The sequence below is a fragment of the Lytechinus variegatus genome, chromosome 8 (genome assembly GCF_018143015.1).
Source record: "Lytechinus variegatus isolate NC3 chromosome 8, Lvar_3.0, whole genome shotgun sequence".
NCBI lineage: Eukaryota > Metazoa > Echinodermata > Echinoidea > Temnopleuroida > Toxopneustidae > Lytechinus > Lytechinus variegatus.
Window position 1 is genome coordinate 30253760 of NC_054747.1, and position 27694 is coordinate 30281453.

At 38.9% G+C, this 27694-nt stretch overlaps 1 protein-coding gene across 1 annotated transcript; it reads left to right on the plus strand.

Moving 5' to 3' along the window:
• The first annotated feature begins 15730 nt into the window (after positions 1–15730).
• LOC121419637 (scavenger receptor cysteine-rich domain-containing group B protein-like) lies at positions 15731–27694 on the plus strand. The gene is made up of 7 exons (XM_041614093.1): positions 15731–16162; positions 20346–20678; positions 21179–21496; positions 23059–23385; positions 24353–24670; positions 25183–25551; positions 26322–27694. Exons 1-7 carry the CDS (start codon positions 16090–16092, stop codon positions 26918–26920), a joined length of 2337 nt encoding a protein of 778 aa, XP_041470027.1. The 5' UTR covers positions 15731–16089; the 3' UTR covers positions 26921–27694.

Here is a 27694-nt window from a genome sequence, read left to right on the forward strand (position 1 = left end):
AAAATTGCTCTAAAACATGATAACTTGTGCAACAAAATTAATGCAAATTGTGTTTTTCAACCAAAAATCATAAATGTATGATTATTTTTACTTTTGTTGGTTAAGATGGATTTATTCTACGTTGTTTATGATTGCAAAAATGTCCCTGACAAATTTCATTTAAAAAACAATAAAAATAAAAGTTTGAAAATACATAGAAATACATTAGAATAAAAAAACAATAAGATACATAGAAAATTAATTATTTTGGGGGCAATTTTTTGTAGTGTTACGATACTGCAACAAATAACAATAAAAATTTTATTTAAATTTCCTTTTTTTTTTATTACAGGAAATAATTATACATAAATAAAACAAATAATGATCTTACATAAATCTCTTGAAGTGTCCGATGTAAAATTCCGAAGTGATGATACTATATCCAAGTAATAATCCAAATGATAAAATCCTAATTGACTGGTGAAAATTCACAATGATGGCGATGATGAAACTGATGTTGAAGTCCGATGAATAATAAGAGTCACTGCAACGAGTTGAAATGTCCGTGAAGACGATGTTGATGATGATTAACAGTCAATTTCAGCAATCCATGGGTTGAAGCGTGTTCATTGAACAGGTTGATGATGTTGATGATCTCGATGAGAACTGATAATTTCTCTCTCAAAATAACTGCAAACAGTTCATTGATGCATAAACTGCTCTGATCTGATCTGGTGAAGTGATCTCATATGATGTGATGTGATCTCCTGCTCTCATATGATGTGATGATCAAGTGATCTAATATGATGTGATGATCATCTTGAAAAATCTGCAGCTTTATACTAATTACAAGTGTTCTAGATCATTCTAAAATTTCAACTAATCTAGAAGCTTCTAAAAAATGTCACCACCATAGAAGGTTCTAGCACCTTCTTCCAAAAGAACATTCTCCTATAATGGAGCAGTCAAAAATCCAGAAGACTCTTGAATTACCTCACTGAAATCAAGAGTGTCAATAACATAGCTAAGCCTATTGTTCCTAATCTCTATTCAGAAATAACAATAAAACTCCTTGGCCTTTTAAATAGGCAAGGCCTGCATAATAAAAAGACATTCCAGAATGTTCTTTACAATTCTTGGCTATCCTTAAAGGGAAATAACTAATAGATGAATGTAATTGCTTTTAAAATTCTTTTACAATTATTCATATATATAACACCTCCCCCACCGGGGAAAAGAAAGCTTTACCGTAGTAAAGGTTTCTTTAAGATTACTTTTTCTTTTAACTGTTCAAAGTCATCTTGATAAATCATTTACATTTATCGTGTACAAAGATATAGTACTTAACGAACATGTTAAAATTAATGATCATCAAAGATGTTTTCTTCAAATGACACACTTGGTCAAAATCATGAATAATTTCACTTTTTATACTCTTGATAGAGCATCAGCAATTACATTATTCTTTCCCTTTATGTGTACAATTTTCAAAGGGAATGGTTGGAGCATTAGGCTCCATCTGTACAGTCTTTGATTCTTTGTTTTGAATTTCTCCAAAAACACAAGAGGATTGTGATCTGTGTAGACTGTAATCTCTCCATTGGTTAGATACACCTCAAACTGCTGAAGGGCTAGTACGAGACTCAGGGCCTCTTTTTCAATAGTTGAGTACTTCTTCTGAAATCGATTGAGTTTCTTAGAGAAGTAGCACACTGGTTTTTCGATGCCTTCTTCGTCTTCTTGGAGCAATACTGCTCCTACTCCAACATCACAAGCATCAATAGCTACTTTGAATGGCTTTGTGAAGTTTGGAGCTGCCAAAATAGGCTCATTCAGCAAAATGGCCTTTAATTTCTCAAATGATCTTTGACATTCGTCAGACCAAACATACTTCACTTTTGCCTTCAGCAGGTTTGTCAGAGGACTAACCACTGTACTGAAATTTGGAACAAATTTCCTGTAGAAGCCACTCATACCTAAGAATCTGAGCAATTCTTTCTTAGTTGTGGGAATTGGGAAGTCTAAGATAGCTTGTATCTTGGCTTCTCTTGGTAGCACTTGCCCTTGACCAACCACATGACCAAGATATGTGACCTTTGCCTTGGCAAATTCACTCTTCATCAGATTCACTACTAGATTGGCTTTGTCCAGCCTGTCAAACAGTGCTCGCAAATGATTCAGATGATCATTCCAAGTATCACTGTATACTAGGATGTCGTCTATGTATACGACACAATTGTCAAGTCCGGCAATCACTTGATTTGTCAACCTTTGGAAGGATGCTGGTGCATTTTTCATTCCAAAAGGCATGACTTTGCATTGAAATAAGCCTTCAGGTGTGACAAAGGCTGATATTTCTTTGGCTCGGTCAGTCAGTGGCACTTGCCAATATCCTTTAAGCAAGTCTATCTTTGTGATATGGGCAGAATTTCCAACCCTATCAATACAATCTTCTAACCTAGGAATTGGATACGAGTCAGTCTTAGTTACTGCATTTACCTTCCGGTAATCAATGCAAAATCTCTGAGAGCCGTCTGGCTTTGGAACCATTACAATGGGAGAACTCCAACTACTCTGACTCGGTTCGATTATGTCATTATCTAACATAAACTGTATTTCCTTATTCACCATTTCCAACTTGCTTGGATTGAGCCTATAAGGATTCTGTTTGATAGGTCTTACATCACCTACGTCTACATCATGTACAGTTAAAGGTGTACGACCTGGTTTGTCTTTACATACATTCTCATATTCTCTTAACAGGCCAGATATATCATTTCTTTGATCTTCAGGCAGGTGTTTTAATGCCTCATCCATGTTTCCTAACATCTCTGAGTTAGACAACTTTACGCCACATGGTTCGTTCTTAGATACATCTGTATATGACAATTCATCATCTGTCTTTTCATAGCATTCTTCTTCATGTACATTTACATGTTTTTCTTCTTCTTTAACCTGTGTTGTACCTATTGGCTGACTAGCCTCTCGCTCAAAGTATTCTTTTAACATGTTTACATGACAAACTCTTTGAGACTTTCTTCGATCAGGGGTACTGATCACATAGTTGACATCATTCAATTTCTTTTTGACTATGTAGGGACCACTAAACCTAGCTTTCAAGGGCTCACCTTGCAAAGGCAACAACACTAATACTTTGTCTCCAGGCTTGAAACTTCGCTCTTTTGCATTTTTGTCAGCATGAGCTTTCATTTTTCCTTGCGACTCTTTCAAGTGTTCCTTAGCCACATCACAAGCTTTTGAGAGCCTTTCTCTAAACTTTGACACATAGTCTAGAAGGTTTACATCATCATTCTGAACCATAAACCTCTCTTTGATAAGCTTTAGAGGACCCCTAACCTCATGACCATAGACCAATTCAAATGGACTGAAACCCGTGGACTCATTTGGGGAATCCCTAGTTGCAAACAGTAGGAATGAGATCCCTTTATCCCAGTCATCGGGATAGTCTTCACAATAAGCCCTAATCATGGTCTTCAAAGTCTGATGATAGCGTTCTAACGCTCCTTGGGACTGTGGGTGATAAGCAGAGGACTTGATCTGCTTTATTCCCAACTCCTTCATAACTTGCTGAAATATTCCTGACATGAAATTTGACCCTTGATCAGATTGAATTTCCTTCGGCAGACCGTACCTAGTGAAAAACTGCACTAACGCCTGCACCACTGTCTTTGCAGTGATACTTCTCAAAGGTATCGCCTCTGGAAACCGTGTAGACAAGTCCATAATCGTCAGGAGAAATATGTGACCCGACCTCGTTCTGGGTAAGGGTCCGACACAATCAACAAGAACCCTAGTAAAAGGTTCATCAAATGCAGGAATGGGTATCAATGGAGCAGGCTTGATAGAAGGCTGTGCCTTACCAATAATCTGACATGTGTGACATGTCTTACAGAAATGCACAACATCTTTGTGCATCTTAGGCCAATACAAATGCCTCATAATTCTATCTTCTGTCTTCCGAATACCGACATGACCTGCCATAGGTAACTCATGAGCCATTTTCAGAATATCTGTGCGGTAACAAGGAGGAACTACAACCTGGTGAATTATACACCAATCTTCATCAGCTGGTCTCCGGGGAGGTCTCCATTTCCTCATCAAAATGTCATCTTTGACATAAAAGCACTCAGGAACCTTATCAGCTTCAGCCTCAGAACATGCTTTCTGTGACAAGCTTTTTAATTCTGGGTCTGCCTGTTGTGCCTGTACAAGAAGGATTTACTAAACAAACTACCATTGTTAGCAACAGAGCCTTCAACACTATCCCCATTCAAATCCTTGAAAAAGGTTTCAGCTAACCAGACATCAGTACTCTCCTCTACATCAGCAGATTCCGCATCATCCTTTTCAGCTCTACGAGTCTGAGACCTAGTAACAACACAATCCGGGAAAATCCCTGGAAAATCTTCCTGCAACAATTCAGTTTCAGCTACCTCAACGGGCTTTTCCGAAACCACTGGAGATGCAACAACTTTATCTCCAGCCAAGTCGTTACCTAACAAGAAATCAACACCTTTCATGGGTAATTCTGGAACGACACCAACAGTCACAGGACCACTAACTAGGTCACACTTTAAGTCGACCTTATGCAAAGGAACCGACATGAAATTTGGGCCAATACCTTGAACTAAGACGTTGGCATTCTCTGAACTCTCCGGAGGAAGAGCCGAATCACCTGGCACCATCAGGGACTGTGCAGCCCCTGTATCCCTAAGGATCACCACTGACCTACCAGCAGCACCAGTCGAACAAGGGGATACTTCACCATCATGCAAAAAACTTCTAAAAGTTTCATCAACCTGCTTGACTTTATCAGCAAATACCAGAGAAACACTCTCAACATCTTGATTGGGCTCTGATGGAACAAACTCCATCGAGGGAACACTTGTTTGCTTGACAAAACCCATGTCTTTCTTAACTTTGGTTGGCATTCCAACCAATTTCCAACATGATTCTTTCAAATGTCCCGATTTATGACAATGAGTACAAATTTTGGAACTACGACTCTCAAACCTTTTGGTTGATTCTGTGCCCCCACTAGCCTGATTCTTGTTAGTGTATTTGTCCTTGCTTGCATACTTTCCCTCACTAGGTTTATTGTGGGATTCAAATGACCCTTTTCCTTTCTTTTTCCAATAATTCTTGAAAGGAGGCCTATCTCCACTACCCTTATGTGTGACCTCAAATTCATCAGCTACTATGGCTGCTTTACTGACTTCAGTAACTCTATGGTCATCTAAGTGAGATTTAATGCCAAAAGGAAGACTCTTTGAATTCTTCTAGGAGGACAACTTTCCTAAGGTGAACAAAATCTTTGTCAACTTTCAGTGATCTGTACCACTTATCGAACATCATTTCTTGTTCCCTAGCAAATTCAACATACGTCTGGCCTGATTGTCTTTGCATGTTCCTAAATTTATGTCTGTACGCTTCTGGTACCAACTCATATGCATTGAGAATTGTTTCTATCACTGTAGCATAGTCACATGATTGCGTTTCAGAGAGCGAAGAATAGACTTTTGCAGCCTTTCCAACAAAAACACTTTGGAGGAGATTAGTCCAGTATTCCTCGGGCCAATTCAGTCTCTTGGCCACTTTTTCAAATGACACAAAATATGTATCAACTCCCTCTTCATCAAATTTTGGCACAAGGCGAATATTTTTCGCCACATCAAAGCCTTGGGGAGATTTATCTTTAACAGAGTTAGTAATAGTATTTGCATGAGCTAACTCAATTTCTTTCAACTTTAACTGGTACTCCAATCTCATTTTCTCCATTTCAATGTTTTCTCTGATTCTTTCCTTTTCAAGGTTGATTTTCTCCTTTTCCAATTCAATATTTGCTAGTTGGATCTGAGCATCATCTGAAATATTGATAGAAGTTTCAGATTCCTCTGTAAGCTTCATGTGACTAGCTAACAAGTCAATTATCTCTGCCTTCTTTAAACCTGGGGCTAGAGATACACCCAAATGATCACAAACTGTTATCAAATCATCCTTCTTCAGTGACTTCAAATGATCATATGACAATTCTGTCATTGCAAGAAATTCTTCAACATCAAATGTAGCCATAGTGAATATACACAAATACAAGCAAGTAATAACACAGTACAGTATATTCTAGAACTTTCCAAAAATTTCCAAAATGTTTCCAATTCAAATTGGCTTTTGTTTCAAATTGACTTTCGTCTCAAATTGGCTTTCGTTTCCTGAAAAACTGTTTTTAATTTCAAATTGGCTTATACAAATTTGGTTTTCGTCTCCCGGACAACTGGTTTAGTTTCAAATTGGCTTGTACAAATTTGGTTTTAGTTTCAAAATTGCATTGGCTTGTACAAATTTGGTTTTCGTTTCCTGGACAAGCCCCCAGAATTATTTGTTACGATACTGCAACAAATAACAATAAAAATTTTATTTAAATTTCCTTTTTTTTATTACAGGAAATAATTATACATAAATAAAACAAATAATGATCTTACATAAATCTCTTGAAGTGTCCGATGTAAAATTCCGAAGTGATGATACTATATCCAAGTAATAATCCAAATGATAAAATCCTAATTGACTGGTGAAAATTCACAATGATGGCGATGATGAAACTGATGTTGAAGTCCGATGAATAATAAGAGTCACTGCAACGAGTTGAAATGTCCGTGAAGACGATGTTGATGATGATTAACAGTCAATTTCAGCAATCCATGGGTTGAAGCGTGTTCATTGAACAGGTTGATGATGTTGATGATCTCGATGAGAACTGATAATTTCTCTCTCAAAATAACTGCAAACAGTTCATTGATGCATAAACTGCTCTGATCTGATCTGGTGAAGTGATCTCATATGATGTGATGCGATCTCCTGCTCTCATATGATGTGATGATCAAGTGATCTAATATGATGTGATGATCATCTTGAAAAATCTGCAGCTTTATACTAATTACAAGTGTTCTAGATCATTCTAAAATTTCAACTAATCTAGAAGCTTCTAAAAAATGTCACCAACATAGAAGGTTCTAGCACCTTCTTCCAAAAGAACATTCTCCTATAATGGAGCAGTCAAAAATCCAGAAGACTCTTGAATTACCTCATTGAAATCAAGAGTGTCAATAACATAGCTAAGCATATTGTTCCTAATCTCTATTCAGAAATAACAATAAAACTCCTTGGCCTTTTAAATAGGCAAGGCCTGTATAATAAAAAGACATTCCAGAATGTTCTTTACAATTCTTGGCTATCCTTAAAGGGAAATAACTAATAGATGAATGTAATTGCTTTTAAAATTCTTTTACAATTATTCATATATATAACAGTAGATATTTGGTAGAATTTCATTTTCAAAAATCTACATTATAAATAAAAATTAGCATTTTAAAACTATAGAAATTGAGTTAAAGGCAAAAACATAAACAAAAAATGGGGCGAATTTCATACGCTTATTTGCATAATCAATTATTGAAAAATATAAGAAATTATTTTTTTTTTAAATCAAATTTTACTACACAGTCTTGTCGTTTACGTCCGGCTCTACGCGAGTGCAAATTTTCGCGGCGTTCTGAGATCTGAGGGGGGGGGGGGTATATGTTGGTCTGAAATAGCTCAGTTAAGATAGGGTTCGCGCTCGCAATATTTGATTAGTGAGATGGTATGCTAATCATGATTACAAGCAAAAAAAAAAAAACATTTTTCATGCGTTTAGATGTAATTCTGAAATCAGCAAGCGCTTGGCACTAGAATTACAGGACTGTGGTGAAATATACTCAGTGGATTGCTAAAAAATAGTCCTTAAATATCCCTGTTTGGGGTAAAATGCAAAGACTTCAGCTGACGCTTCACGCTGACATTGTTTGATCAGTGATAACCATTTACGTTTAATGGCACGGTCCTTTAAATGTCTCTATTAGGTCAGTATACTTGGCAATTGAACACCCTTCGTGCGTCCACTAAGTGACTCAAAATGTTTGCAGGTGCCCCCCCCCCATGCCGTGACCCATGGTACGCCACTGGAGTCATTGCTACTCTCATTTCATTCTGCAGTATTAAATCATATGTTCGGTACATATGTTTGTATGTGTATACTGAAAAGCCAATGAAATTGTGTGAAACTCTCGGGAAGGTAGCTGAGATGATATACGAGTGACTTTGATTAGAGCATGTGGTAAAGCGAAGGGGGTGGGGGCTATACGTAAGATCGTATCTCTGTGGGGCTGAGAGTGGGTACTTACTCTCCCCTACTTCGCCCTAACCAACTCCATTCATTCACCCTCTAGTACCCTACTCACTCTCACCCACTCCTATCAATTCTCACACTCACATAACCTACTCACCATCACCCACACGAAACCTTATTCATTCTCGCCCACCCTTAACCTACTCTCACCCACACCTACCTACTCACTTTCACCCACACCTACCCTACTCACTCTCACCCACACCTAACCTACTCACTCTCACCCACACCTACCCTACTCACTCTCACCCACACCTAACCTACTCACTCTCAGCCACACCTACCATACTCACTCTCACCCACACCTACCCTACTCACTCTCACCAACATCTACCCTACTCACTCTCACCCACACCTACCCTACTCACTCTCACCCACACCTACCATACTCACTCTCACCCACACCTACCATACTCACTCTCACCCACACCTAACCTACTCACTCTCACCCACACTTAACCTACTCACTCTCACCCACACCTACCCCACTCACTCTCACCCACACCAACCCTACTCACCCACACCTAACCTACTCACTCACCCACACCTACCCTACTCACCCACACCTACCCTACTCACTCTCACCCACACCTACCCTACTCACTCTCACCCACACCTACCATACTCACTCTCACCCACACCTAACCTACTCACTCTCACCCACACCTAACCTACTCACTCTAACCCACACCAACCCTACTCACCCACACCTAACCTACTCACTCACCCACACCTACCCTACTCACTCTCACCCACACCTAACCTACTAACTCTCATCCACACCTACCCTACTCACTCTCACCCACACCTACCCTACTCACTCTCACCCACACCTACCCTACTCACTCTCACCCACACTTACCCTACTCATTCTCACCCACACCTACCCTACACACTCTCACCCACACCTACCCTACTCACTCTCACCCACACTTACCCTACTCATTCTCACCCACACTTACCCTACTCATTCTCACCCACACCTACCCTACTCACTCTCACCCACACCTACCCTACTCACTCTCACCCACACTTACCCTACTCACTCTCACCCACACCTACCCTACTCACTCTCACCCACACCTACCCTACTCACTCTCACCCACACCTACCCTACTCACTCTCACCCACACCTACCCTACTCACTCTCACCCACACCTACCCTACTCACTCTCACCCACACTTGCCCTACTCATTCTCACCCACACCTACCCTACTCACTCTCACCCACACCTAACCTACTCACTCTCACCCACACTTACCCTACTCATTCTCACCCACACTTACCCTACTCATTCTCACCCACACCTACCCTACTCACTCTCACCCACACCTACCCTACTCACTCTCACCCACACTTACCCTACTCACTCTCACCCACACCTACCCTACTCACTCTCACCCACACCTACCCTACTCACTCTCACCCACACCTACCCTACTCACTCTCACCCACACCTACCCTACTCACTCTCACCCACACCTACCCTACTCACTCTCACCCACACTTGCCCTACTCATTCTCACCCACACCTACCCTACTCACTCTCACCCACACCTAACCTACTCACTCTCACCTACACATACCCTACTCACTTGAATATTTGAAGAAAAAAGTAATAGTCTACAGAAAAGCATTATTCATGAAGACTGACAATAGATGACAAATAACATGCATGTCACTTAAGTGAAAATTCAGGAAATAACTTACTGAACACTTTAATAATTGACAAGAGAAATTCATATGCGCAGAATGCTACAAACACTGGAAGATTATATCAAGCAATATACAACACCAGATGTATATGACTCATGGTTCTGAAAAGCGATACTACAGCTGTTGGACTGGGGAATCCCTTCAGCTCTCCTTAACATTATCCCATTCCTTAAAATTCCTTTTACTACAAAACAAATAAGTTTAATACTGTCCAAGTGCATGCATATTGAATAATTACCAATTCATAAAAGAGCACAAGATGAATAAAGAAAGGACTGCATAGCAAACTGCAGGTTAGATATTACTGAGCACTCCTGATTTTAAAACAACTTGACAGGTGCAATACGCCTGAAGAGAAGAAAATTTAGAATATTGGTAATCATATCCCCCCCTAAGAAAAATATCAAATAGAGCTAAGGTAATGAAAAAAAAATGAGGATCTGATTGAGTAGTACGAAGCAACATGTCCACATTTGTGTGTAACTGACGAACAGGTTCAGTATAAAACACAACAAGTGCCACTGAGAATATATTACTGGACTGAGTATAAATTATGGACTGACATTGGTTAGGCTATGTAGATTTTACTCGGACCTAGCTATCACCACGATGTGATCATAGTTTTAGAAGGGGTGCGATTATAATATATCAAGTACTGACGTCACCTCAGTGGAGATCTGTCTCGTACGGTACGGTAAACCGTAGCGTTATATTCACTGATGTGTCGTCACGTGCGGCTTAACAGCAGCGCGATTGGGTAATTTGCTAGATTCATGTATATGCGTAGATTGCACGAATCACTCGTTTTGCTCTCTACAATGCCGTAGATGGATCAGAGCTGCAAGAAGCTTTGCGAGTTAACCATAAATTCAATGCAGACTTTGATGGCACTCTACAAAGACTAAAAAGATATCGGCTGTGTGGCTGCTTAACAGATCTCTCCGAAGCCATATCATCCCTAGGAGGAAATCCCCGGGGGGGGGGCCACTTCCATTCACGAGTGGATACCATGCGCGACCATGGGGTCTCGAAAAGCACCCTAAACACGTAATTTCCATATTCTGAAAATGCACCCCTTAACAAGTATTGGCGTGTGAGACCCTACCCTTAACAAGTATTGGAAACAAAACGATACTCTTGGCAAAAATTCCCTGAAATGAACCCCTAAACAAGTACAGGAATGTTTTATTGTTACGGGTTCTTCGGTCGTCGGCTTTGCCTTATTTGGTTTAGTACGAACCCACCGTCTGCCCCTCGTGCAAATAGGGGCAAAAAGTACATCCTTTATAAAACATTTTAATTTTGTTTTATCATCCCCGCAAATTTGACCCTAAACACGTAATTTTCCTAGCGAAATAGATACCCTTTTTTCATTATTTTTGTGTTTTTGACACCCTTATCACGTTACGTACGTAACGTGCCCTATCGTGAAAAGGACATCCTTTTTACGTGTTTTTTGGTCGCGCATGGTATCCACTCGTCTATGTAACTGCCCCCCCCCCCCCCGGGGGGATATAACTCCATCAGGGAAAAAGAAATGTTACATTTAACCATCGAGGTAGACAATATCTGTATGAAATCTGAGTGAAATACTTTAAAGATGGTATAATGGTAGACAAATTACATAGGCCTAAACAATGCAAAACATGATGGATTCACAAGACGTTGCGCCATCTATCGGTTTGAGCGAACAGGGCCAATTTCGAACTACGGGGTCCACAACGAGCGCAGACGCAGGCAGAGCACAATAGTGTACTGCAGTGTGACTGTTTGTGCTTTAAAAATGATAACCAAATGGCAATAATTCACCCCTAAAATGGCCTAAATTTTGCAAAGAAATGTGAGAGTAAATTTCTCTCCCACCTCCTGGACCCTAATAAACAGCATATGCAAGCCGTTTTGACCAGTGCTGAATATAAATCGCTTGAATGCATGCACATTAGGACTAGCATGTACAATACAGATGCATTTTTTTCCCGCGAGGCATTGCGAATTTCGGCCAGTCCGCTGCAACCGATAGATGGCGCAACGTATTGTGAATCGATCAAATTGCGACTGAAGTCTTATTACTTTATGTCACTGTCACGTGAAGAAAACCACCTCCCGATCGATCTATGGTCATGGTATGCCTGATGGTAATACAGTTATAGGCCCGTCTTCTGAAGTCAGGATTTACCTTAATACTCCCGGGGTATATCTGATATACCCCTCCCAGGTAATATAACAAGCTTTGATTCAAAGCTTGTTATACTACCTGGGAGGGGCTATTATGCCCCCCTCCCTGATATATCGGCCTGGAAAGCCCGATTGCCTCGACATTTTGCACAAGGGTCAAGAATTACGTAATCTTCAAAGTAGCATGCTAACTTTACGAAAGTCCTTGCATTTTTTTAAGTAATGAATTTGTGCTAATTCATGCTACAAATCATAGGTTTCAGTATTTCTCACTAAATAAAGCCTCTGGGATAGCAATATTGGTACAAATGTGTTTCACAAAATGACTCTCTCATCAATTCCTGGAGAAAAAAGGGTTGTGGTAGATGTTTTTTTAATGTATATTATTGCTTTTCAATTTTTCTTATGTATTTCTCTGTTTTGTCAATCGTTTTCAGATGCGTAGGTATATGTGGGTTTGTGTGTGGGTGTATGAAAGAGTGTGTATGTATTTTTGATAAATATTTACAGATTTAAAGCCATGATACTTACTAGAAAATATCTACGTATATCATGGATCTCGTAATAGGTCCATGCGTATACACAGACATAGAAAGATTGCGAAATTTCAGTGACATGTGTTCGGTAAGCGTAATCTGACATCTGCACGGTAGCTCCAACCTCCATGAATTTGGTATCAAAATGTGCGGGAAGGATCTTAACAAAAAAGTCTTTATAATATTGAGGCGCTTGGTAAGTACCGATATAATTTAACCTCAACACTCGGGGGGGGGGGTATAATGCCCCCCCCCCCCGAGTGTTGGGGTTAAATTAGACCATGGTCTAACTTTGTGCGAAAAATTATAAAAGCCAAAAAAGTCAATTTTTCTTACATTGTTTGTTCCCTATGTTTACTGTGCTCTTTCTTAACTCGTGAATAATGAAGTGAGCCATATCTTATGCATCCATCCGAAACAGTTAATAATGATTTGAATAAAAATGAGCTGAGACGTTGAAATTCTACAATAAGGGATTTATGCCACTGTTGGGTTTCCATAGTCAAACCATTACTTTAGACCAGAGTTTAACCCTAATTCTTCCCCTTGACAAGTTTCGCGATATATCTGCTGCGCAAATTTTTTTGACTTTGCCGCTCACTGACTTTTTACTTTCAAGTCTCGCGCAAATTTTGAGACCAAATTTGTGACGCCCGGGTACGCGGTTACGACATTACGCAACATTATATAGGTGCATGTCAGACCCCAAATTGCACAAAAACTTGATTTCATGTGCAAATCCAATGCAAATTGTGTATTTAGCCAAAATTCATAAATCTATCATTATTTTTACTTTTACTAATTAAACTTAATTAATTTTGCCTTTTTTATGATCAAAATCAAGTCTGGAACGATTTCCATGAAAAAAAAGCAAAGAAATTCATAACAAATTAAAAAAACAATAGAATACACAAGAAATCGGTCTCGGTACCAGAATTTATATTCATTCACAATTCTTAGGAATGCTACAAAGAATATTTTCACCAAAAATAGAATGCTAGGAGCTTTATTTAGTGAATCAGAGCAAAAAGTATGTTTTCCCAAATGAATTAGCATAATTAATTCATAAAAAATAAAAATATATGAATTCAGTGAAATTTACCAATGCAATTGCGTAGATTACGTCATTCTCTACCATCATGCAAATGTGATCGATTCATTGCAATGAATCAGGTGGAAGGAGATGAGAACATCACGGTCCCTTCTTACGATTTATCCAATCAACTTCAATTCTATGGAAATCAATCATTGTCAGCAGTAGCGGACCGTGAACCGGAGGAGATAAAGCATGGGGGGGGGGGGCACTGCATTGTTTGTGAACAATCCCGTGCCCCCCATGCTTTGTCTCCTCGGGGTCACGGTCCGCCACTGATTGTCAGAATATTTTCTACTAGAAATTTGAACAATGACCTTTGTAAAAGAAAAGAAGCACAAGCAGCTTAATTCTGAGATGAAGTGACTATGATTAACATAGATAACAATAAAACAAGTTCATGAGTTTTATTGCAATTTATATTATTTGTTAAATTACAACGTGAATTATGAGACATGATGTTAAAACAACTTTCAAACTTCGGGTACTCTGTTTTATGAAGAGTTTGAATTCATCCGGTCAATCACAACTCTCATGACTATGGAAATGATGCAACCCAACTTTTCTTTGGTGGTGGTGGTTAGAACTGTTTCCTAAATATTATTTATATATGCGCCATTGTATTGTATAGACCAATTTCACGGCCGGTTTATGTATTTGGCCCTCTATCGGCGACGCCATTGCTGCGGTGGGCAAGTGCGCTGACCGCGATTGGCTCTGTGTACAAATTCAATGAAAGATTACAGATAAGCTCTGATATTGTGTCATTAACTTCATCATAAATCAATAAAATAAAGCATGGACACCTGGGTAGACGATGTAAGACAATGGCCATATCTGACCGATGAAGGTGTGATGAATTTTTGCACTTTGGCTACTTTTTCCCCTTAGTTTTGTCAGTAAAAGTGAGTTGATGATGACCAAGAATCGCTTTAGTGGTTTTCATCAGGGAGCTCACTTCTTGTTGCTAGTAAATTGTGTTAGAGTAGCGGGAGAGTGAACGAGACAAAGAGTGAGAGAGAGAGAGAGGATGAGAGGGGGAGAGGGGGAGAGATATGTGTGAGAGGAGGGGGATGGTGAGAGGGGAATACTGAGAAAGGGGGGGGGGGTAGTGTGAGAGAGAGAGAGAGAGAGGGGGGGGGGCTAGCGAGAGAGTGTGTGAGAGAGGGAGAGAGAGGGATAATGTAATACAGAGAAGGGGATAGTGAGAGGGAGAGAGAGAGAGGGATAGTGTGAGATAGAGAGAGAGAGAGAGAGAGAGAGACTGATATTTCCATCTAAGCATGATCAAATAAATCCCCCGTCCTCCCCCCCACAAAAAAAAAACCCACCACCACCACCACATTTTATGCAGGCCTATAAGTATCCAAAATGAGGGGGCAAGGCAGGAGAATAAAACAGAGAGGAAGGAGAAAGAGTGAAGGGGAAGAGAGGGCCAGGGTCCTGTTTCATAAAAAGTTGTTATGATAGCAACTCCTGCTGAAATGTTCACTACCATGGTAACAGTGAGAATGCCCATTTCATAAAAAAAGTTATGATAGCAACTCTTGCTGGAATGGCAACTTTTATTATAAAAGCCAATCAGGAAGCAGAATTCTCACTTTTGCCATGGTAGTTACCATTCCAGCAGGAGTTGCTATCATAACAACTTATGCAGGGAGTACGGCTTCACACACAAACAGGCTTCATGAGTCCAAGGCGAGTGAATTTCACATTCACTTTGCTTCCAATCCTGAAGCTTTCTCCAATTTTTGTGGCAATTGAACACAGCACAGCTGCGACCTGAACTTCTCCGATTAATGCTCATTGTGAATCTTACAAGAAATCTGCTCAATTGGTCCAAAATAAAAAAAAATCGAACGAATGTACCAAATACCCTATTGACTTGTGTACTATAAAAGTTGATTCGCCCACCGCAGCATGGCGACCAGTCTGCTGCCCTCTTACGTTGTGAAATTGGTCTATATTCAGAGTAGTATTGTACGTTTTCTGAGACACATCGTGCAAAATTTACTGTAACGTGAAAAGTTATGTCATCGAAGGATTTCCATAGTTAAGCTCGATCGGATCAATCATATCGCTTTATGAGACTGGGCCCTGAAATGCACTTCGTTACTTTACATTTTGATAATTCGTATAAGGTCGGACGCATTTTACGAACTGTTTCATAAAATCCCCTCTGAGTTGTAGCGGGAATAAACGCATCCTCAACAAATGAGGAAATAAAACTGGACAGGTGTTTACACGCATTTGGTAACTCCGATGAGAGAAGTCAACGGCGATTTGCTTCGTTTCATAAAAAGAAGAAATAAAGTCTTTATTGTCAGTCGGTATGATTCATTAGATGTATTTAAAGATTGTGGTGATGGAGACCGCGTTATTCATCACATTGCTACTTTGGGGGCTCAGTGAAATTGGTGAGTTCTTTTCCAAATTCCTCTTTTTTAGAACTCTAAATCATGTGATTCTTGTTCTTAACTTAAGTTATGCACAAGAATTTCTGACTTTTTGAAAATGCGGTACTATGCTTTTAGTTTTATCTTTCTCTTGTGTGCAGTATCAATGTATACTGACATTTATTTCATTTTCTAAATTGTGTCATATCTCTTCTCAGGTAATTGTATGGTCATTATTGAAAAAAAAACATGTTGGTCAAAATATACTTTTAATTGAGTGGCAAGATAAGGTTAAGTTCATGATCATGCTAATTGCCATGATTGCTATAATTTTGTTTTAATAGCTATGGTAATTACTAAATTTACATTGCAGGGCCCCGTCTTACAATGACTTGCTCTGGAAAGCGTTTCATAACAGCTGTTTTTATCCGACATTTACCATAGTTACAGTGATTTCCAGCCAATAAGAATCAAGGAAAGTTGCCAACTTGTCGGACAAAAGTGTTCATGAAGTGCTCCCTGAGGTTTCGATAATCGAGACCACCCGAAATACAGGGGAAATTTGGTAATTTCATGTGACACTTAACTTTGTGACACAAAGTTGAAAATACCAGAAAATTGAGGCCAAAACTCGTCGTGATTATTCCTGTAGGCTCCATGCGTGGTGATTGGGCCTGTATGCTCCATGCATGACATTTGAAAGTTTACAGCTTTGAATTTCAGATTAATTTAATGTATTTCCTTACCCATCTTATGATAATATACGATTCGGGGTAATTAGCATAGTATAAAGTCATTCGTCTGGATTTAAACTTACTGAACTGCAATGCGATGCTACTAAGATATTAATAATTGAACAGAGAACCGTTTCAAGTGAGACCCGATACCCGTTTTCAGATCGTTGGACTTCGTTCTGTGTGCTATTTTCGAATTTGCTTTTACAAGAAACAAGTGGAATGCCTCTGGCCGTCTCACCTGCATCAAACGATTCAACATAGCAGCAGTGCTGACTTTGAAAACTACTATAACTGGCACAAGATGTTCAGTGATACTTGGTTACTCTTATTTCCACGTTTTATGAACTAGACCAATACACTTACAGAGATAGGATGGTAATTCAACAAATACCCCCAATGTGGCCAAAATTAATTGACCTCACATGACCTTTGACCTTGATCATGTGACCTGAAACTTGCACAGGATATTCAGTGATACTTGATTACTCTTATGTCCAAGTTTCAAAAGTCAGATCAATAAACTTGCAAAGTTATGATGGTAATTCAACAGATACCCACAAATCGGCCAAAGTTCATTGACCCTAAATGACCTTTGACCTTGATCATGTGACCTGAAACTTGCACAGGATGTTCAGTGATACTTGATTACTATTATGTCCAAGTTTCATGAATCAGATCCAAAAACATTTTAAAGTTTTGATTGTAATTCAACAGATACCCACAAATCGGCCAAAGTTCATTGACCCTAAATGACCTTTGACCTTGGTCATGTGACATGAAACTCATGCAGGATATTTGGTGATACATGATTGACCTTATGTCCAAGTTTAATGAACTAGGTCCATATATTTTTTAAGTTAATTTAGCTAAAGTTCATTGACCTTTGACCTTGGTCATGTGACCTAAAATGTGCACAGGATGTTCAGTGATACTTGATTACTCTTATGTCCAAGATTTATGAACTAGACCAACATACTTTCAAAGTTATGATGGTAATTCAACAAATACCCCCAATTCGGCCAAAGTTCATTGACCTAAATGACCTTTGACCTTAATCATGTGACCTGAAACTTGCACAGGATGTTAGTGATACTTGATTACTATTATGTCCAAGTTTCATGAATCAGATCCAAAAACTTTTAAAGTTTTGATTGTAATTCAACAGATACCCACAAATCGGCCAAAGTTCATTGACCCTAAATGACCTTTGACCTTGGTCATGTGACATGAAACTCATGCAGGATGTTTGGTGATACATGATTGACCTTATGTTCAAGTTTAATGAACTAGGTCCATATATTTTTTAAGTTATGATGTCATTTCAAAAACTTAACCTCAGGTTAAGATTTGATGTTGACGCCGCCGCCGCCGTCGGAAAAGCGGCACCTATAATCTCACTCTGCTACGCAGGTGAGACAATAAAACTATTCAAGCATTCTTAATATACGAATGCACAAGATACAGATAATAAAGAAAAAATGTTATTTGTAGTCGAACATGAAGCAAATTGTATTGAGTAAGCTCCACGATTCAGGAGGGAGCTTGTCAAAGAGTAAAATCAAATCGTAATTTAAAAACAATTAAAGTCATGAAATAAATCTTTACAGCTAAAACAATTCTAATTGTCACTATTTTTCAAATACCCGAACAGTGTAGAATAATTAAAGATACAAATGTAAAATAATTATATAGTTGTAAACATCGTTATTTCTCAATCAGAAGGCGTAATTATTTTTGTAAATAAAGGTTTAACCTAGGTTTAATTATCGGAATACCACACATGTGGATATTTAATTTTAAACAAAATTGCAATGTGGGATAGGGCCCAATCCTCAACTTGAGTGGTCAAAACAAAAATAGAATAAAATAACATAAAATAATGAGCAAGAAATATAACAAATAATTGTCAATGTACATTATATTTAATAGGTATTTTTATTTTACACCCCGTAATACAATTTCTTTCATTTTTTTAGTTTCAATTCCCCATTATTTATGTACATTTTACGAAAGTCGTTAAAACTAAGTTCAGATTTCCCTTTGAAGTAAGCTAAAACTTTATATAATAGTAAAAGCTTCCTCTTCAACTCTGGTTCAAACATTTTTTTTTAAATCCCTTTCTCTTCAATTTACAATCAATCTGTGAACTTTGTTTAGATGACACTTGACTATGAAAAGAGTCAAGCACAGGAAAATGAAACAGGAAATAATCATTTCCGTATCTAAAGTATGAAAACTTTCATGAAAATTAAATATCAGTGTACAGAGACATAGCAGGGGTGAATATCCTATAATGAATAATGCAAATCAGTGGTGGATCCAGGATTTCCAAATGTAACAGGAAAAAAATGCCCCAGTTGGGAAAATCCTGGATCCGCCCCTGACATCAAGTCGTTTGGTCCAAGGTAAAAATAAATAAAATAAAACTACTACTAAAAAATAATTTAAAAAAGGTCCACATTTGCTAATGCATGGCATTTCTCCATTCAATTTGTTAATGTATCTTTCAAGGTGTTGTGTTGTTTTTGTCGGTATAATTTGATTTATAAAATGTTGTTACGTGTATTATTCTTAAGTAGTTATATCAAAAGTAATGTATAAAAAGGGAACCTTATCTACAAGCATTCTGCTTCTAAGGTTTCCTCCACTTTTCCTTTTTATGTATACTTAAACATGTATTAATATGTATTGATTAAGAATGCTTGCTATTTATACTAATATAGCCTACGTGTGTAATGGTTGTTCAGCTTAGTTATGCGGATATATCAAAGTCTTGTAACATAACGGATTTGTGGAAATAAAACCTAAATGAAAAGGTACATGTATATATATATATATATATATATATATATATGTATATATATATATATATATATATATATATATATATAATATATATATATTGTAAAGAATGGATGAAGAGAACAATGGTAGGCGTAGCTTAAATCAAGGTTCCCCAGAGCTATCTACCCTTTGGAAAAATTGGTGATGCCGAAAAGATGTCTCTGCCGGGAATCGAACCCGGGCCCCAAAGGAATTGGTATAGTGTCGAAAATCTGTCTATCTGACGGTCAATCGGATCGGGCTCGCCCTAGCTACTAACCGTCTCTGTGGTCTAGTGGTTAAGGCACCGGCGTTCAAAGCTGGGGGCCCGGGTTCGATTCCCGGCAGAGACATTTTTTCGGCATCACCAATTTTTCCAAAGGGTAGATAGCTCTGGGGAACCTTGATTTAAGCTACGCCTACCATTGTTCTCTTCATCCATTCTTTACAATATTTAAATAAAAAAGAGTTGCCAAAAGCTGTTGTACATGTATAACTTTACACATTTATATATATATATATATATGTGTGTGTGTGTGTGTGTATGTGTATTTATATATTTAAATCCTGTATCTATCATGTTTGTACAATGGCTGATTTTTTTATATATTTTTTTGTTAACGGTCGAAATTCAATTTATAAAGCATGGCGCGTCTCTGGAATAGAAGTTCGTCTTATTGGAGGAGGAGACGAAAGACGAGGGCGGGTAGAAGTCCTTCATGATGGGCTCTGGGGTAGTATCTGTGACGATGGCTGGGATATCCAAGATGCCATGGTAGTCTGTCGAAAACTTGGCTACGGGAACGCATCGGAGGCAACTGGGTACGCAGCATATCGCCCTGGATCTGGTCCCATCTTCCTGGATAATGTAGACTGCACTGGACAAGAAATGGATCTAGATGATTGCAGTCATAATGGATTTGAAGTTCACGATTGTCAGCATAGCGAGGACGCTGGCGTAGAATGCATACCAAAAGGTTAGCTATTTCGTATTTTGATATATTTCTAGTTGTTTTTCAGAGGCCCTATATACGGATAAAAAAACTTAAGTCGAATTGTTAAACATGTGAAAGTACGTGTTTGTTCAACCCGTCAAGATTTTAAGATGAAGAGGGGGGGGGGGGGGGGGAACCCGATGCGTGCTAACAAAGGTATCTTATTTGACGACATACATTACAAGTAGGCCTATATTCTATTTACTAAACACCCCTGCTATATTAAGTGATATATAAAACATACCAAAATTTGCATCTGATAAAGAATTACATGGTTTAGTGATATTCTGTAAATTGATTTTTTTAATGCATACAGCAGTCCTGGTATATTGTACAAAGAAATTATTCTTTGTTAGAAGATTAAAATGTTCCGTATCGCATTTCTTTTCTTCAATTCATCCCACCCTACCCCCTCCTCCTCTTCCTCCTCCCACCCCCTATCGCTCTCTCTCTATCTCGTCTTCCATCTAAAATCGATCAAGATCTGCAAGTACGGCTACTTGGCGGGGAATCAGCCTTAGAGGGTCGCGTAGAGGTCTTCTACAACGGTTCCTGGGGAACAGTTTGCGATGATAACTGGAGCTTGAATGACGCCAGAGTTGTATGCCGAATGTTGGGCTTTCAAACAGCCGTTAGGATCACCACCAACGCCGAGTTTGGAGAAGGTTCTGGAAGTATTCTTTTGGATGATGTTAGATGCGTCGGGAATGAACGTAATCTTGCGGAATGCCATCACAGTGGGTATGGGATTCATAATTGTGGACACTCAGACGACGCAGGAGTGGTCTGCAGTGTTAATGGTGAGTTGATCGAAATATTGCATGATAGGCCAGGTGCCCTGGCAGAGGATGTTAGTCCTGGCCCTTGGAAGCGGGTTACTGACCGAAGCAGCCCCCCCCCAAAAAAAAAAAAAAAATTGCTGGGGGTGTTGCGTATGTTATAGGCCTACACCATATTTCACTTGTAATTTTTTTCCAGCTAAAATCACCTTTATTTTAGTGTGAAAACCTTATTTTTTTTCAATTTTAAGACCAACAGCCCCCTCGCATGTTCCCAGGCCCATTGGAGAACCTATCTAGTGTGATTTTTGTGCCAAAATTGATCTAATTGGTTAACTTTTCGATTTCGGGAATTGGGATGATGAAATGTCTTCCCCAAACAGTTGCTTATTGCTTTCTATGTATCGGTTCGATTTATACATATTCTTCTATATTCTTATAACACTCTACCCAAAATGCCATCGTCGATGTAGGCCTTTAAGTGTTATCTTTGCCCCATCCCCTCTCAACGACCTATATTACGCTGCTCCTACATGAAGAGTTTTGTTGCACTCCGTGTTAGAAAAGTATTATATCGTTATAATCGTGCGAAGACCTACAATAATATACAGTGCGTATCAAAAAAGGTTTACACTTTGAAAAAGCCCTGGGAATTTAAAAATATACAACATATATTCTTGGGTCTGGGTCTCATCTATCCAATGAAAGTAAAAGTTATGACAGAATGCTACACTTGAGTGAGCACTGTCCATTTTGATAAAGCTCGCAGAAATCTGTTTGCGCAGAAATGCTCGTTTTCACGCTCTGTCAAGGGGAAAGAACGAAATCAAACTTACCCTGCGAAACATTTCTCATACATTTCCCTTGCACTTTTAGTCAATTGACATAAAACGTATACATTCAAGCATTTTGTAACAATTTTGCCACGTACCCAAATTGAAACACTTAGTAAGCACTACCCTTATCCTGTTTGTACAGCTGGATCTGAGGACATAGCTGAACCAGAACAAAAGTTTATGGCAGACAAATCCAGCATTTTTCACTATGTTTTTATCATTTAAAGTCTGTTTACATTTCATCTTTAATGTAATACTTGTTTCTCCACACGTTTCCAAGCTTGACAATGATTAACAAAATAAAAATCAAGCCTAAGCCATTTCATGAAAGTCGCAGCTCAGTGTAAGGCAAACTTCGTCACGATGGCCTCGGTGTGTGGGGAGTGGATGGGGCGCAATGCACTCTTCGAAGTGTTTTGGGCAAGGAAACAAGTTTAAAAAGGTAAACAGATATCTTCAAATCAATTGTACTAGCTAAAAATCCACATGTTCTTCATGATTAGGGTCTACATTCGCATAATTATTTCAAATTCTGCGCAAACGATTTTTCACTAACTTTTCAAAAGTAAAGGGTGCTCTCTCAAGCGAAAATATTTTTCGACATTCATATCGTCATTTGCTTAAATGGACCTGCACCAATGTTAAAATGTAGAAAATCTTCAGGATATTACAAATGTATAATTTTACAGGATTATTTTCTAAGTTAAATTTTTTATACGCACTGTTTATATTTGTTTTATAACCAAGAAGTTCTACAAGTTCGTCTTGTTGGTGGGCAATCAGCCTTCGAAGGTCGCGTAGAGGTTTTCTATGACGGTTCTTGGGGAACAGTTTGCGATGATAACTGGAGCTCGAGTGACGCCAGAGTTGTATGCGGAATGTTGGGCTTCCCAATGGCCACTCGGGCAGCCTACGGCGCTGAGTTCGGAGAAGGTTCTGGTAGTATTCTCTTGGATGATGTCGGATGCGTCGGGGATGAAAGCAACCTTGCAGACTGCTCTCACAGTGGATATGGGATTCATAATTGCGGACACTCAGAAGATGCAGGAGTAGTCTGCGGTATTGATGTTAATGGTGAGCTGAAACATTGGTAGACCTAAACCTCTGTGTATCCTACTTGTAAAATGGCAAGTGATCCTCGCTGTGATATTTTTAGGGAGAATAAAGAAAGAAAAAAAGCTCTGACAGCTCATGATTATGAAATAAATATGGTTAATCACTTAAAAAGAATCTACATCGCTATCATATAAACATTAATGCACATAATTTTGGTCAGGCATTAGAATAATTAGAATAATTATACACACATTCGTTACATTTGAAACAGCCCAATATCAGCTATGACTCGGACGTTTCAAACCATTCCAACATGATAAAGTTACGTCGCTGGGGCCACTTCCATTGACGAGTGGATACCACGCGTGACCATGGGGTTTCGGAAAGCACCCTTAACATGCTGAACAAGTATTTTCCATGTTCTGAAAATGCACCCTTCAGAAGTTATTGGCGTGTGAAGCCCTACTATTAACAAGTATTGAAAACAAAACCATTGAAAACGGTATCCTTGACAGATACTCCCTGAATTGACCCCCTAAAACAAGCACAACGATAATCTTTATTATGTAACGGACGTGATTCAGGACGTCAGCTTTACCTTTACTTTCATTGGGTTTGTACCACCCCATGCACATACCTCGCCGAAATCGGACCCTAAACATGTAGTGTTGGAGCCCGTTGGGGCAAAAATACATCTTTTATGAAGTATTTTAGCCTTTTTACACCTTTGAAAGTTGGATCGTAAACACGTAATTTTCCCAGCGAAATATATACATTTTTTCATTATTTAAGTGTTGTTGACACCCTTATTACGATACGTTCGTAACGTGCCCTGTCTTGAAAAAGAGATCCTTTTTACACACATAGTTTCCACTCGTCAATGGAAGCCCCCCCCCCCCCGTTACGTCGTACATGTAATTCTGACTTATACTGTTACAATGCGTGGTAGTTGTATTATTGTTATGATATGTTCACTCATTACCAGATGAACTGGAAGTCCGTCTTACTGACGGAGAAACAGCTTCAGAGGGTCGTGTAGAAGTGTTCTATGACGGTTCCTGGGGCACAGTTTGCGATGATGGCTGGAACTTGAGAGACGCAAGAGTTGTATGCCGAATGTTGGGCTTTCAAACAGCAGTTCGGGCAGCAAGCAGTGCTGAGTTTGGAAGAGGTTCTGGAAGTATCATTTTGGATGATGTTGGATGCATCGGGAATGAAGGCAACCTTGGGGAATGTTCTCACAGGGGATATGGGATTCATAATTGTGGGCACTCAGAAGACGCCGGGGCCGTCTGTGGCAAAGGTGAGATTGTGTGCGTGAGTTGAAAGATTAAATCCTCATTTTAGTTGACTATAAATTAAGGGCTGTGTTATTTTCAATTTATTATTTTCGTTTATATCTTGTTTTGTATTTCTTACATTCTTTTCTTTTACTGTCACAAAATAAGACATCTACCTTAATGTTCTTATATCATTTTTTCTTTGCAGTATCATCTTGTTTTCCTTCTCCTCTTTCTTCTCCTTCTTCTACTATTTCTTCTTCTTATTTTTCTTCTGCTTCCTTTTCTCCTCTTCATCCTTCCTCTTTTCATCATCATTTATATCATCCTACGCGTTGGTATTCATAATGTTATCATAAAACCATCATTCTTTGTTATGTTTATTATCATCACTATTATCAATATATTTTTGTGATTTTTTTATGATTGTGTGAATTTCATTGGTTTTAATCATTGTCATCATTTGTCGTCTTCAGCATCATTTCAATTTTGCTAGCACAGCGTAATTCTAATACCGTTGTCATCATCTTCATAGATGTTTTCCTATTATCATTCGCATTATCTTCACCCGAACTAGCCGATGGGCAAATTGAAATTCGCCTTGCAGGTGGAAGAGAGCAAAATGAAGGCCGCGTAGAAATGCTATATAACTCATCGTGGGGTACACTTTGTGGGCTAGGATGGGACTTAAAGGAGGCCGACGTTGCATGTCGACTGTTAGGCTTCCCAGGTGCTTCAGACGTTCTCCATAACGCTGCATTCGGCGAAGGGACTGGGAAGGTACTTCTGGAAGACATCTCGTGTCTTGGATCGGAGGACACCTTGATGAACTGTACCTTCATGTCCATAGAGGCCGTCGACTGCTCCCACAATCTGGATGTTGGAGTCATGTGCAAAGATGAAGGTTAATAAGTCATTTCATATCAAGAATCAATGTACGAATTTTTAATTTCTTTCCTTACAATTGCAATAAATGATTTCAAGGAGCAAATCAATTGGTAACTGAAGTTAGAATATCAAAATCGTTAGATTCTTTGTATAAATAGTAAAGGCGCATAGGATAGTGATATCTAATTTGAGATTTATATCCTTCTTTAGGCCTATGTAAATAATTAATGGTCACAATAGCATGCCGGTGTACCTAATGGGGAAATGGTACAGTGCCAACGTGGCATATTTTTTTTCCCTGTCACATGATTTTACAATTGTTGATTCGGATAACGGTTCTGACCTTTTGTTTCCCTTTCGGTTATCAGAAAACATCTTAGAAGAAAACGTTGAGGGTTGTTCACAGAAAAAGAGAGATTTTATGTCTGTCACTTGTTTGAATAAATTAGCATGTATTAATGATAATGATGGTGCCAATATTCGTGTAATAGTCTACGATGGAAATAATGATTATCGGTATTATCGCAGAGCCAATACTCGTAATGCCGGGAGAAGGGATCGAGATTAAAAGAAAACATAGAACATAAGTAAAGGGATCAGGACAAGATTGTTCCAAGAGCAAAGTTCCACTATCACTGGGCTTAGCTTCCTTAATGTGAGGTCTTTGAAGCTAAAAGAGATAATCTTTAATGATTAGGCTATGTGGAATAAGATATTTTACATCGACTTAAGTAGTATAGTCTGATACTGGAATCATGTTTCATTTCTATTTGTATGGATTCTTAGGTTCGCTGATGTCACAGAAATCCTCTAGCCAAATGGCGATGATGTCCTCGAGCGAAATGTCGTCAACCAGAAATCCAGGAAATTACCCGGAACACCAAGATCGAACATCGGACTTGACATCACATGTTGAAAAGAGTCGTAATCCCCCTTTGGCCCTCATGTTGGTTGGGGCGATCCTGGCAGTGATTTGCGCTATTTTGATTGTTGCAGTTCTCTTCGGGTACTATCGCATCAGAAGATTGAGGGAAATGATAAAGGTCCAAGGTAAACATCCTTGTTCAAATGTGACTGGATTCCCGAAAGAAGATTCAACATATGAAACACTCGACTTGCCCAAGACTTCATCAGGAACTGATGAAAAGGGATACCCCGGAAAACACCTCTATACCGGCTTAAAGGTGTCTGGAATTAGCCCTACAGACCAGGTCTACACAGAAATGGCAATTTCGAAAGATTGCGATGACGAAAGTCTTGATTGCAGTTATAAATCTTCAAAACCCTCTAATGGCATCAGGCCAAAGGCTGGCAAGCTTGGTACTCGAGAGAGGGACATTCCATTGCCCTCGGAACCGTTGGACCCCATATATGCCAATTGCTGATTACATTCTTAGTATATTCTGGCTTTATACATTTAGGGGGAAGCGCGATAGCTCAGTCGGTAGAGCGGGGATTCGGATTCCGGTGACCCGGGTTCGATTCACAAGTGGTGCGCTAGTGCCCTTTGGTAAGGCATTTATCCTCATTACCAGGTCCCTCGGAGAGGACCTTAAACCATTGGTCCCCTGGTTGCTTGCTCAGAGGCATTTGTGCTTTCTTAGCCGTCAGGTAAAAAACATCGGTATAACATAACATAACAGGGGGCATATGCATCCGCAAATGGAAAAAGGGTGACATAATATATATATTTTTTTTAGTAAGTGAAATTCTTTCAGAGAATATAAGAAAATTCAAATGCTTTTCAATATTTGCCATTGATGTGTATACAATTTCAAGTTTATTCCACTTCAAAAATCCACCTGTAAATGCCGTACTGATAACTTTATGTAGGAAATTTAATATACACACTTGAAATTTGGGGCAAAATACCGTGTACTGTGTTTGGCAATGTATGGAAGGTGTGTTGCCGAGTGATGGTTAAAACATTTGCGTTTTTTGCCCTGCCTTTTTAAAAGTTTACGTAGTTTGAGTGTATTATTATGCATATAATTTCGATCATTAGATTAAGTTATATGATTATTGTATCTAGGAGTTTATGATGCTCATGATATTCCACTCAGACGAAATGTGATTTGATTAGATATTGTACCAAAATTATGCACTCGCACCAACTGACTACAGACTGACCGATGGTATGGATGGTATGCCAACGATAA

Bases quoted from the DNA above. Each gene is read 5' to 3' on its own strand.
- LOC121419637 (XM_041614093.1), top strand. From the start codon at position 16,090: ATGTATTTAAAGATTGTGGTGATGGAGACCGCGTTATTCATCACATTG. The intron at 16,163-20,345 runs GTGAGTTCTTTT...CAATTTATAAAG, and splicing joins TTGGGGGCTCAGTGAAATTG to CATGGCGCGTCTCTGGAATA. The intron at 24,671-25,182 runs GTGAGATTGTGT...TCATCTTCATAG, and splicing joins CGGGGCCGTCTGTGGCAAAG to ATGTTTTCCTATTATCATTC.